The 13,575-nt window shown below is 43.2% G+C and overlaps 1 protein-coding gene across 1 annotated transcript in view; it reads left to right on the top strand.

Annotated features, from left to right (window-relative positions):
- Nucleotides 1-12,693, top strand: part of LOC307233770 (exostosin-1b-like) — a gene marked incomplete at its 5' end in the record, with an annotated part of 58,323 nt that extends 45,630 nt beyond the window's left edge. The window contains 8 exons of the mRNA XM_080005183.1: nt 669-788; nt 7,744-7,876; nt 9,475-9,593; nt 10,049-10,144; nt 10,732-10,821; nt 10,990-11,150; nt 11,247-11,418; nt 12,443-12,693. Of these exons, the coding sequence (XP_079861309.1) occupies nt 669-788; nt 7,744-7,876; nt 9,475-9,593; nt 10,049-10,144; nt 10,732-10,821; nt 10,990-11,150; nt 11,247-11,418; nt 12,443-12,628 (1,077 nt within the window). The 3' untranslated portion in view covers nt 12,629-12,693. The remainder of the gene's footprint in view (nt 1-668; nt 789-7,743; nt 7,877-9,474; nt 9,594-10,048; nt 10,145-10,731; nt 10,822-10,989; nt 11,151-11,246; nt 11,419-12,442) is intronic.
- Between the last annotated feature and the right edge of the window lie 882 nt (nt 12,694-13,575).

Below are 13,575 nucleotides of genomic sequence, written 5' to 3'. Positions count from 1 at the left end.
CCGTCGTAATTCTCATCCCATGTTTTTGTTTTTTTGTTTGCTGCTGCTGTGGCACCTTCATTTAAGTTAAAAGATAAATGTCTTATCTTCGCTAATCTTAAAGACAGAATAGAACAGATTGAACATTTTCCCTAAAATGTTCCCTGATCTTCCCTTAAAGAAGTCATGGACACAGATGTTTTATGTAAAATTGAATGAAAGCATACTATTTGGAGCAACTGCAAAATACTTTCTAAAAACATGGAGCTACCCCACAGTCTGTGGTCTTGCTGATATCATCCCTTTTCTAAATTATTCTGGGCCTCGTTGACTCATTTAATGTAAGATTTTCTCAAAAACTTTAAGTAACAAATAACGCTAAGTAAAGAATGGAATGAAGTGGTGTTTGCTTCATTTAAACTTGTTCCTTTCCAGTGGTAGAGACCAGAATCTTGCCGTTTTCGAGTGAATTTAACGAATGGAAGAATAACTAAATGAATAAATCTTCACTGCCCCAGAGGGAATTGGTTTTGTTTTCTTCCACACACGAAGAGACTCCGTAGAGGGTTTTCTGTTCATGCCCAACATTAGATTGTCTATTCGGCATCATCACTCTCACCCTCGGACATCATCACTCTCACCCTCGGACATCATCACTCTCACCCTCGCAATTCTCCTCCGTGGCCCAGATCCCCTCCACCGTGCGCTCCATCCATCAGGACCAGATCCTGTCTCTCCGGCAGCAGACGCAACTCCTGTGGGAGGCCTACTTCAACTCCGTGGAGCGGATAGTCCTCACCACGCTCGAGGTAAAGACTTGAATCTATTCACACATTATGTCAGCATGTGTCACGACATCCACTTCTAAATTCACCGGACACCATTCAGGTGTCTCAGATTTGTATTTGAAATCATACATATTATGAAAGTATACATGGACCTACCCTGTCCAAATGCGGATATTATAAAGTACTTATGCAATGATGTAATGGTTCTATCCTGTATTAGAATTTGTACTTAAGATGTGCTTCAATGTATTTAAAATATAATTTACATGTATTTTTGGTTTCTTTTGACAACCAAAATAACACACTTTTAACTAAGTATACTGAAGTACAGCTAAGATCAGGTTAATGTTTCAATACTTACTCCAATACTTTTTTAAAAGTGCACTTAAAAGTATACTACACGCTCAAGCTGTGCTTTAAATCAATACATGAAGTAAATAATAAATACTAAAAAATACACTTTAAATATGAGTACAAATGGGTAGAAATACACTGACCAGCCACAACATCAAAACCACCTGCCTAATATTGTGTAGCTCCCCCTCGTGCCGCCAGAACAGCTCTGACCCATTGAGGCATGGACTCCACAAGACCTCTGAAGGTCCTGTAAGTTGTGAGGTTGGGCCTCCATGGATCGAGCTTGTTGTTCCAGCTCATCCCACAGATGCTCGTTAGGATTGAGATCTGGGGAATTTGGAGGCCAAGTCAACACCTTGAACTCTGTGTAATGTTCCTCAAACCATGCCTGAACTATTTTTGCAGTGTGGCAGGATGCATTATCCTGTTGAAAGAGGCCACTACCATCAGGGGATACAGTTGCCATGATGGGGTGTACTTGGTCTGCAACAATGTTTATGTAGGTGCAATGTGTCAAAGTAACTTCCACATGATGCCAGGACCAAAGGTTTCCCAGCAAAACATGGCCCAAAGCATCACACTGCCTCTGCCAGCTTACCTTCTTCCCATAGTGCATCCTGATGCCATCTCTCCCCCAGGTAACAACCGCTGGTGTAACCCCAACAACACCAAGTCCCTGTCCCGCTCCTGCTCGCCGAACCTGGAACAGTTGACAATCTTATGCCGTCCATTTTATCTACCCCGGGAATTCAGCACGGTCATCATTACAGCCGTTTATATTCCACCGTAGGCGGACACCGACACAGCACTGTCGGACCTGTACGATGTGTTGTGCGGATTTTAAGACAAACATCCTGACGTGGCTGTGGTGGTGACTGGGGACTTATGTGTATGTATATGTAACAGGGCGAACCTTAAAAAAGTTCTACCTAATTTCTACCAACACATCACGTGTGCCACCAGGGGAGATAGAACTTTGGACCATTGCTACACACCGTACAAGAACGGATACAAGACCGTCTCGCTAGCCAACGAACTGAACTTTTATGCGCGGTTTGAGTCTGGCAACAACAACACCGCTAGCTCGCTGGCTAATTGGAGTTACACCGCTGGGGATGAGCGCGCACTCTGTCTGAGAATGATGTCAGGAGGGCTCTGATGCGGGTGAACACCAGGAAAGCTGCGGGCCCAGATGGCATATTTGGACGAGTACTAAAGACCTGTGCAAACCAGCTAGCCCCGGTGTTCACTACAATATTCAACATCTCCCTGGCTGAATCAGTGGTCCCGTCCTGCTTCAAGATGTCCACCGTCATTCCTGTCCCGAAGATCGCCTCTCCGGCCTGCCTGAATGACTACTGTCCGGTGGCCCTCACCTCGGTGGTCATGAAGTGTTTCGAGAGGCTGATTAAGGATTACATCTGCCCCTCCCTCCCCTCGACCTTGGAACCGTTGCAGTTTGCGTACCAGCAGAATAGATCCACGGATGACGCGGTCTCCCAGGTACTGCACACCACGCTCACGCACCTGGATGGCCAGAAGGGGGCCTATGTGAGAATGCTGTTCATTGATTATAGTTCAGCTTTCAACACCATAGTCCCCAACAGACTGGCTGTCAAGCTGAAGGAACTTGGACTGAATACTCCGCTGTGTGCCTGGATCCTGGACTTCCTCTCAGCCCGGCCCCAGGTGGTTAGGGTGGAGAAGCACATGTCCAGCTCCCTCACTCTGAACACAGGATCCCCCCAGGGCTGCGTCCTCAGCCCCCTACTGTACTCCCTGTACACATGACTGTGTGGCCAGGTCCAGCTCCAACACCATCATCAAGTTTGCTGACGACACCGTTGTCGTGGGCCTGATCACCGACGGCGATGAGAAGGCCTAATATGAGGAGGTGGCTGACCTGTCATTCTGGTGCCAGGACAACAGCCTACACCTGAACGTCAGCAAAACTAAGGAGCTGATTGTGGACTTTAGGCGTGGATTACAACCGAGGACGCACGCGCTCTTTGTGATTAATGGGACTTCTGTCGACAGGGTGAGCAGCTTCACGTTCCTGGGAGTCCACATCACAGAGGATTTAACATGGACTATACAAACAGACACTCTGGTGAGAAAGGCGAGGCAGCATCTTTACCACCTCAGGCAGCTGAGGAAATTCCGGGTCTCGGTGAGGATCCTCAAGTCCTTCTACTCTGGAGCAGTGGAGAGCATCCTGACAGGCAACATTACTGCCTGGTTTGGGAACTGTACTGCTCAGGACAGACCGTCCCTGCAGAGGGTGGTGTGTTCAGCTGAGCGTACCACAGGAGGTGTAGTAGCAGAGCCCGCAGGATCATAAAGGACCCTCACCTCCCCAACAACAGACTGTTCAGCTTCTGCGGTCAGGCAAGCACCTCCGCAGTCACACAGAGAGACTGAGACAGAGTTTTTTCCTGCAAGCCATTAGAACTGTCAACGCTGACCTCACCAGGGGTCCTCACCGAGCAACACACATAGGCTCCACTACCTTACTGTACTGTATGTAGTATACTGTACCGCATACTGTGTCACTGTTCTGGGTTGTTCGGTGTTACCGTAGTGCTGCGCCGTACTGTTGTATACTGTGCTGTATATCTCACAAACACTACCTCACTTTATTCACATGCCACTTTAATGCACATCTCTGTATATACATAAATAGCCTATCTCATATACATAAGCCTATTCCCTTTATCTATTCTGTACCACACCCTGCAGGGCTAGCCTTCGCTACACACGCGCATCACTGAACCCATGGCACTGTCACCGGTTCACTGGTTGTCCTTCCTTGGACCACTTTTGCTCGGTACTAACCACTACATACTGGGAACACCCCACAAGACCTGGCGTTTTAGAGATGCCCTGACCCAGTCGTCTAGCCATCACAATTTGGCCCTTGTCAAATCACTCAGATCCTTACACTTGCCCATTTTTCCTGCTTCCAACACATCAACTTCAAGAACTGACTGTTCACTTGCTGCCTCATATATCCCACCCCTTGACTGGTGCCACTGGAACGAGATGATCAATGTTATTCACTTCACCAGTCAGTGGTTTTAATGTTGTGGCTGATCGGTGTAAACTTTTTTAACACACATGACCTACTCAAAATAAACTTTCAGCCTGGGAAAATATACCTCTTTCCAGATGGGATAACTGGAATACATGTTTATTTAAGCTTTAAAAGAACATACTATTGTGACAAAATACTACAAAAATACTTGCATGCATACATACAACAGAACTCAGTAGTCTAATATTTCAGAACTTTTATTAAAATATCTATCTAGAAATCGATAACAGAAATCTATAGAGCTATTTTTTCCCCACAACTCAGGTTGGCGGTAAGTGTATTACCTGTTCCGAATGCTCACAGCGTTTCCCTCAGAGTCTTAGCAGAGATCATTTTGAGACTAATTAGATGCTAATACGGCACATTCCCCGGGTTTTGCCTAATGTCAGATTGTCTGCAGCGCACAATGACTCGCCTGGAGTTGGAGTCTCGCTGGAATACTGATTTCTCACACTGTTGTTTGGAGCCTTGGTGACTCAACAGCAGACTTTCAGGAGAATTGAATAGTTGTTTTACGCAGTGTGTTCAACAAAATCATGCCTACATGTACACACACATACTGTATATAAAAGTGTGTGTGTGTGTGTGTGTGTGTGTGTGTATATATATATATATATATATATATATATATATATATATATATATATATATATATTCAGATCCATTCACTTGGAGGAGTTCTGCCCGTGTACTTTCCATCGCTTGCTTTAACCACAACGAAGCCCCTCCGGCACAGAGCAAAAGCCGAGAAGTAGGATACGAAGTGGTGAAACCGCACTGCAAAATGCCTTTTGGGCTGTCATATTTTCCTTCCTGCGGCGGTTCAGGCTATCAATCACGCCGGCGGTTTCTCGCTGTCAGTCTATTTTCCAGTGTTTTCAACGCGGCGAGCGCCAGCCACACACGGAGCTTGTGGATGCAGGGAAGAGAGAGATGTAGAAAAGGGGAATTTTAAAAAGACAGAAAAAAGGCTTTTGTGTGTGTGCTGGATTTGAAAGGTGTAATTCCCGCCGTAGTTGTTTTTTTTTTTTCTTGCCAGGAGTTCTTTCCCCTCGTATTGTCCTCCTACCTTTGTTTTAAGACAGCTTCTGCTGTGGAATGCAGAAGCAGAATTGCACTGCTTTCGCCCGTCTTCTTTAAGCCCATTTACTTCCTGCTTTCCTTCTTCATTTCTCACCCAACAGAGAAAATGCGATTCGTTTTCGAAATCGAACTTGACTTATTTAGCAATACCATGGCAACCCATGATAAATTGAAGCATATTCTGACCAGTGCATAATGGAGAGGGAGCGTGATGTGGAGACAGTTTTTCTTTATGGATGGCCAACTCACTCAGACTCCTCACAGCTTCATTTTACCTTGACGCAGTGTGTAAAATTAGGAACTTTTGGTAATTATCAGATATTTGTCAAAAGTGGATCGCAGGGACTGCTGTGTTGGATGATTTTTCTATGGGAGTTTCACAGGAACACATTTCATAGCTCGAAACTGTAAAAATAAATATATATATATATATATATATATATATATATTTAATACCGGAGGTGCCTTTAAAAGAACATTAGACATAGCCACAGCCAAAAAGTTGCCAATATAAACACAAATACACCAATTACAGAACCAAAATGGCCAATAATATATATAAATATACAAAATGCGATACTATGCACAGGATAAATTGCTGTTATGGGTCTATGTACTTACTAGGTAATTACAGGTTCTACGGTGTTATAACAGTTATTTTAATCTATCGCGTGACTTCACAGCCGATTTAAAAAGCTCAAATTACCTTCCACTGGTTACTAGACGATCCTTTTCAGAAAGTGAACAATGAATCGAGGCGTTGTTTAGTCGAACTCACCGCTGTTTACCCCATTAGTTGCTATTCCTGGTTGCTCTTAACACGGTCTCCGTCCAAGTAGGGGAGAAGTCGTTGCCGGAAGGCCATGGTGGGGGTTTCATTGTCAGCAGGGTGAAGTTACCTGCCCCAAGGAGCTGACCTTCGATCTGTTTAACTCTTATCAGCTTCCTGACCCTGTATCACCAGATGGAAGAGCAGGGAGGACGACTATGAGATCAGCGGTTCATGTTTTGTTTTTTTTGCTGCAGGGAGCATGCAATCTTTCACTGTCAACAAAAGGAGAGCTGTAATAGAAATTAGATCTTAGTAATTACTTTCACTTTGTGAGTCGAAGAATCACTCCATTGACAGAGTGACTCCCAACCCCCGAGTCATTTAAAAGATTTGCAACGAACAACTAGTTTGCCTCTTACGTCACTACTAGTAGGCCATAATTATAAGTACAGTTATACATGTTTCTGACATTTTCACAGAGGTCCAACTGTAGTCATACGTGTATTGTTTTGTTATAATGGTTAATCTTGAATTTTGAATGAATTCCATATCAGGGTCTTCTTGATGTGTGTCTGTCTGATGGACGTTGTTTCTCCATCTCTCACACTCACCGCCTACCATTACACTAGGGATGCAATGGTACACTGTATGTTATTGAACCACTTGGTACGTACCCTACGGTTTCAACGCGTGTACTGCGGTATCACGGTAAAAGGCCACCGGACGTATTGGCGCAGTGTATGGGGCTCAGCACAGCGTGCTGTAAGTGACACCTCCTATTAAATCCACTGCTGCGGCTCCACCGGCAAAGTCATTTGTGCAGGGTCCGCGCGGAACCGCGCAAGATTTCTCTATTTTTGCGCAAGAGGTTTATTTTTTATTTTTTTGTCCAAAATGCGTGGGGCTACGTATAGAAATGTTTTTTGTAAAGAGTACAATCAATCAAGGTGTCCAATCGGAAAATAAACCCCTGAGATGGCAGTGTCCCTCTTCATTACGGACTTCTCTACTTTTGTAGGAATGAAGGGAGCTGGGTGATGAGCTGTTGTTTTTTTTTTAGGTTTTACAGTTTTATGATGTGTTGTTTGTTTAAGTTGCCGTCTCCTGCCGCCAGAAAATGCACAGTCATCCAGACAGCGCTTTACACTAATTATTAATGGCAGACTACTATAAAAAATGTCACCTTTTAACTTCAAACAATTTCTTGCCTTTTTTTCTTAAATTTAAAGATACCAAAACCGTATTGTTACCGTGGCCCCAAAACAGTGATACATGCCGAACCGTGAGCCCACTGTACCATTGCGACGCTACATTACACACTTGGACAGATACAGATGCACATGTGTGTATATATCACTAAATGTTTCGAATTATAATTGCTCTGTAATCTAACAAATACATAAGATGGAATAACAGGCTAGCATGGATACAGTTTAGGAATTATGGGGTTTTAATTGCTCATAAAGCATGTGCATACCAAATTTAGAATACTACATTGTTTTCTTTTTGTGTGTTAAAAATAGTGAAAAGAGAATCGTTTGGAGCTATGGATTCAAACTCGCAAGAGTCTGAGTTTGAGATGATTATGTATGAATCCCTCTTTTATTTTCTTTTGTCACCTCCGTTCTCTCTGTCTCTGTCTCTGTCTCTGTCTCTGTGTGTGTGAGCAGATCATCCAAGACCGGGTGCTGCAGCACACCTCCAGGAGCACTCTCATGTGGAATAGCCTGCCCGGAGGCCTCTTCACCCTGCCTCAGTACTCTACCTACCTGGGGGACTTCCCCTTCTATTACGCCAAGTTGGGTCAGTGCTCAAATGCTACAAACACTATTAAACTTAAAGGACATCTCGTCCAATTCATTGCCTTCCTAGTCACGGCATTCATTTTTGGTGAACAACTCAATTTTGAACACCAAAAGTTCAAGATTTCAGTCTTTACATAGGTATCTGTTTGGCCATCGAGCCAATCAGATACCTACCATCTAAGTCTATTGTTGGTGAGAATCTGCTTAATTTGTCACTTGGCCACGTTGTGACCCCTTCTTTTGCTATTTGAAGAAAACTTTGATGGACAAAAGGGGCTTGAAAACGACTGGAGGTTGTCTTTTTTTGAAGGCATCTGAATTTAAAGTAGTAATGTTTTGTCAAATTCAAATAAAATTCCACACGTGCATCTCTGTGACATTGCCATGAGCTTTTGAACAAATCCGTACTCATTTATTATTTGTAACGGAGCGACACTGCCAATTAGTCCCTCATGTCGCCATGTGTCAGTGTGCAAGGCTAACTGCCTGGATAAGAGCCCTAGTTGTTGACATTGGGACTTTGTTGAGGGCCGCTGTATTCAGAACAAGTCTAATTAGACCTGAGCAGATGCACACTGCGCATAAACAAGTCTTAATGCCGGCGATGACTTGAAAAGCCAACCAAACGAGCTAGTGGCTTCAGCAACAAGATACTTGGGCCAAAGCGCTGCGGTGGCTAAAGTGAGGCCACCGCCGTAGTATTGGTCACCTGATGCAGCAATGTTATCATGTAATCTTATTATGTGAAGAAGCATACACCATGCTGTGTTTCATGATTGGTGGAATTATCATCTTTCTGTGGGCTTTGTATATATACTGTACACCTTCCACTGTCCATGACCACTATGCCGGTTGTGCGTCACAGACTGTGGAAAAAGTTATTTAACTAAATCGCACTTACCAGCCAAGTTCCCTAAAGTACCTCCAAAGTGAAAATACAATTGTGGGTGTTTAAAGGATTGGGTCACAGGCCTTATGGAAATGTCATCTATAAGTGGAAGCGAAAAAGAGTTGTGAATCAGAATGAGTTTACACCAATTTGTCATGATAAGGATTGCCAGTTTCTCGGGAAACAAATAGGCATAAAAAAGCTTAACAATCTGAAAAAGAAAAAATAATAAAATAATATAAAATGATGACAGTGATAATAATAATAATAATAATAATAATAATAATAATAATAACAAAATAAAATGTAAATATAAAATTAAATTAAATAAATAAAGGAACAACAAATACAGAACAGAAACTGACAAATATATAGAAAATATACAGAATATAGTTATAGTTCATCTAATCTCTTTGTAGTTAATATATAGGATTTGATTAATAAGATTGAATAAAAACCAGAAAACCTGATTTTGTTTTGTTTTTTAAGTTTCAACGTTTGCCCCATTGGACTGCATTGAAGCACAGTGAGAAGCTGGAGCGGAAAGGTTTCCATAGCAGTGAGGTCGTGCTACGAACCGTTAGAAATGATGGGGACCAACATTTGAAGTCAAGGCTTGGGTCTTAAAAAAGAAAGAACCTATCCTTTATCATCAGCTGTACGTTTGTTTCTCACGGTTGTTGTTGTTCTCCGGCTGTCTCTCCAAGGCATCAAACCGTACCCCAAATTCACGGCGGTCATCCACGTGGTGACGCCTCTGGTCTCCCAGTCCCAGCCCATCATTAAGCTCCTTGTGGCCGTGGCCAAATCCCAGTACTGTGCTCAGGTAACACAAATCACACAAAATCTTGAAGTTGGCCACTTAATCCAACGTCAACAGGAAGTTGGCTGTTTTATGCAATGTTGTGGTGGAGCAGTGTTTTTTTTGGGGGTTTTTTTTGTCTTTGGTTTAATTTAGAAAGGCCCCTCCTTCCATCCTTTTGTTTGGCAAACAAACAGTGCTGGGAATGTAAATTGAGGAGTCTGAATTGAGGACACCTCCCCACCACTCTGGATTCATTAGTCAGTTCTGAAAATAGGCCAGCCTGCCTGTCGTCTTTATGCATATTCCCACACCAGAGGAAGGCTGGAGTGTCTGATCTTTCTCCAATTGAAGCAGATTTAGGATCACATGACAGCGACAAAGAGAATTTTATTTTGCCACATTTCTGACCGTGTAAATGCATGGTTTTCTAGGTGGGTTTTTGGTTTGCAAGTGTCTCATTTTCCCTGTGCATGCAGGTGATAGTCCTGTGGAACTGTGACAAGCCCCTTCCTGCCAAACACCGCTGGCCTGCCACCACGGTTCCTGTCATTGTCATAGAGGGGGAAAGCAAGGTAAAATAAAACTTGTATAGGATTAAAAAAAAAAAAAGTACTTTGGTTACAGTGGATTGATTTGCATAGTGCATCATCATATTTTCCCACTGTGGAATGCACAAATGTTCATTGCTGCTTGTATTGTGACCCATCTTTAAATTCTTGACCAGAGTGTCTGCAGGTTCATTTAGAAGTCTCAAAATCAGTTTTTGCTAATTCTGTCATGCTAGTCATGGTTTGTCAAAACGAGTCAAGTTCTGCATCAGTGTTGACATTTGTGACGTAAATCCCTCAGATTAGCACTGAACCTAATACTTCATGCTTACCTGCTACACTTACCTCTTCTAGATGAACCCACTGTATACTTACCCGCAGAGAGAGAAATCCAAGAAAATCTTGGAATATGAGATGTACTCCTTTACCTAATGACTTACCTTGCTATCTGACCTATAGTAGCTGATCATAGAGACATCCAGTTCGTAACCTGCCATACTTTTCTACCTAATACTGCAAAGTTTACCTGCAACAAAAGAGAAAGATGACTTGTCCAATAAAAATGACCTCCAAGGCGACCATCTTTGGATAATTGTTTGACGTCCATCCAGGTGATGAGCAGTCGATTCCTGCCCTATGACACCATCCCCACGGACGCCGTCCTCAGTCTGGATGAAGACACCGTGCTCTCCACCACAGAGGTGAGACCAAGCCTCAGTCCTGGACCGGACTCTTATTCTCTTATTACAAAGAGCTGGGCGGGTTGTTTTTTTTTGGGGGGGGCAGGTGTTTTGGTTCGCCTTCATTATTTCCGTTTTAATTTCCTCAAATGAATCGTCCTCGGACCTTTTCCTCCCCGCCACTTTAAGGTGGACTTTGCGTTCACCGTGTGGCAGAGCTTCCCAGACCGGATCGTCGGCTACCCGGCCCGGAGCCACTTCTGGGACGGCAACAAGGAGCGCTGGGGCTACACGTCCAAGTGGACCAACGACTACTCCATGGTGCTGACCGGAGCTGCCATCTACCACCGGTACCGAGTGTCACCGAGCCCCCTGGATCATTTTGTTTTTTTCTTTTACTACCTCTTGTGACACTTGGGTGCTCCTTCTCTCTACCCATTGTCCAGATACTACCACTACCTGTACACCAGCTACCTGCCCGCCAGCCTGAAGAGCATGGTGGACCAGATGTCCAACTGTGAGGACATCCTGATGAACTTCCTGGTGTCGGCCGTCACCAAGCTGCCGCCCATCAAGGTCACGCAGAAAAAGCAGTACAAGGAGACCATGATGGGGCAGGTGAGGCGTTCGGGGAATATCTTCTGGGAAAGCCTTCAGAAGATGTGAAGACGAAAGATCTACTAATACCTGCTGCACTGGAGACATGGGAAAACTTTCTCCTACACTGCTGACTCTAATTGGAGAAGGAAGAAATTATAAATTTGATGATACAGCCGTATAACGTTAAGAAAAATGACTAACACTGGAATTGATATAGATGGATAGATAATTATTCATCCCCAGAGGTAAATTGCAGTGTCACAGCAGCTCACATCAAATTAGGCAACAGTAATAAAACAATAAACACACACAATAAACCTCAAACTTAATGAGGATGATGGAGAAAAATGCAAATATACAACAAACCTTACAATCAACAGTAAAGTAAAATAAAGAATATGGCAATACAATAAACATGTTCATAAACAACAATTATAAACCTAAAAAGTAACAAAGAAACAATAACATTTTATCTCAAGTAATAATAAATAATCATAATAATTTATAATGGTAATAAAAAATGTGCATTAACCTAACAATTTAGCAATAACATAAACCTGAAGATAAACAATGAACCTAAAGAAACAATTGACAGTATAGATTTGGTATTGAACAATAAACCATATGATAAACATTAAATATAATCATTTATTTGTTAATAATACTGACTGTAAATTTAAATTTTTTTTTGATACTTTTCAAAGTATTAATTTGTTTCCTGAATTTCCCTCCTATAGGGTTGAATGATATTATTGAGGTATGATATTATCTCATCCCATAAAATATGTGTTTTTGTTGTTGGAAAGCATTGGGAACACATCAGTTTTGTAGAATAAATAATAACAATAATAATAAATAGAAATGTGTTTTTTCTGGCCGTCAATGAACAACTGGTGAATAATCACAGTAGGCTCTTTCTTTCTTGTTTTCTTTTCTAATCTCTATCTTCTTTCATTCTTCATTCTTAATATCTCCCTTTGATGACTCACTCCTCCTCTCTCTCTTTAATTTAATCTAATATGTCCCCTGCCCCGCCCCCCAGACCTCCAGGGCGTCCCGCTGGGCCGACCCGGACCACTTCGCCCAGCGTCAGACCTGCATGAACCAGTTTGCCGGCTGGTTTGGCAGCATGCCACTGGTGCACTCTCAAATGAGGCTGGACCCGGTGCTGTTCAAGGACCAGGTGTCCATACTGCGCAAGAAGTACAGGGACATCGAGCGGCTATAACCCCCCCGAGCCCCCCTTGGGCTACCGACAGACAGACAGACAGGAGGTGGATGGGGCGGGGGAATGGCAGCACTGGACGGTTGCTAGGACGCTACGGGTCCTCTGCATCTTGGCCGGCCTTTTGCTGCCTTCCGGGGACAACCGTCAAAGGGGTCAAGTGTGACCTTGACCTCTAACCCTGCGAACTACCGAGCACCGCAGACTGATGGACTGTGCTTTAGCTCAAGGGTCATTCCAGATCGGATTAAGGGACTGGCAGCAAGCAGCTGAAACCTGCAGAGAGAAGACGACGACGGCGCTGCCACGTCCCATTCGATCTGTACGCTACGAGCCGGAGAATCACACTACGGCAAATCGTGAATATTTAGGACGCGGCAGGCTCTCTTATTTTTTCTTTTTTTTTTTTTTTTTTCTTTTTTAAACACGCCCACTGTTGATCGCCGTACTGTATTAATCAGAAGAAGAAGAACAAAAAAAACCATGATGGCATGATGGGGAGAGGATTTGTTACCATTGGCAACGACCCCTCATGGTCGATATTGGTCCGATTAGGGTATTCACAGTGCCTCAAGTTGAATCTGACGTCATTGGGATCTGCGATTCCAGGATTGGACCCGGTGTAAAAGAAGCACCTTGATCTTGCTGCTTTCGACTGTTTTTGTTTTGTTTTGTTTTTTTTGGGGTTTTTTTTATGAGAGGTGAAAACGGTGGAAGTCATAGGAAATGGTTTCCGATTTGTGCAAGGTTTTTTTTTTTTTTTTTTTTTTTGCCCCAAGTACAGTACACCAAATTGTTTTGTCATATTTTTTTAATCCAATGAACTAGTGTAATTTTCACCATTTTCACCATACCATTCTGAACAATTTATTATTATTGCTTTTTCCTGACGAGCCCCGTGAACACGTCTCATTATGTCCAGATTCCGCTTAACACGGTACCTTACACGG

The sequence above is a fragment of the Zeus faber genome, assembly GCF_960531495.2.
Source record: "Zeus faber genome assembly, chromosome: 8".
NCBI lineage: Eukaryota > Metazoa > Chordata > Actinopteri > Zeiformes > Zeidae > Zeus > Zeus faber.
The sequence above is the reverse complement of the archived record's forward strand: the minus strand, read 5'-3'. Positions and strand labels throughout refer to the sequence as shown.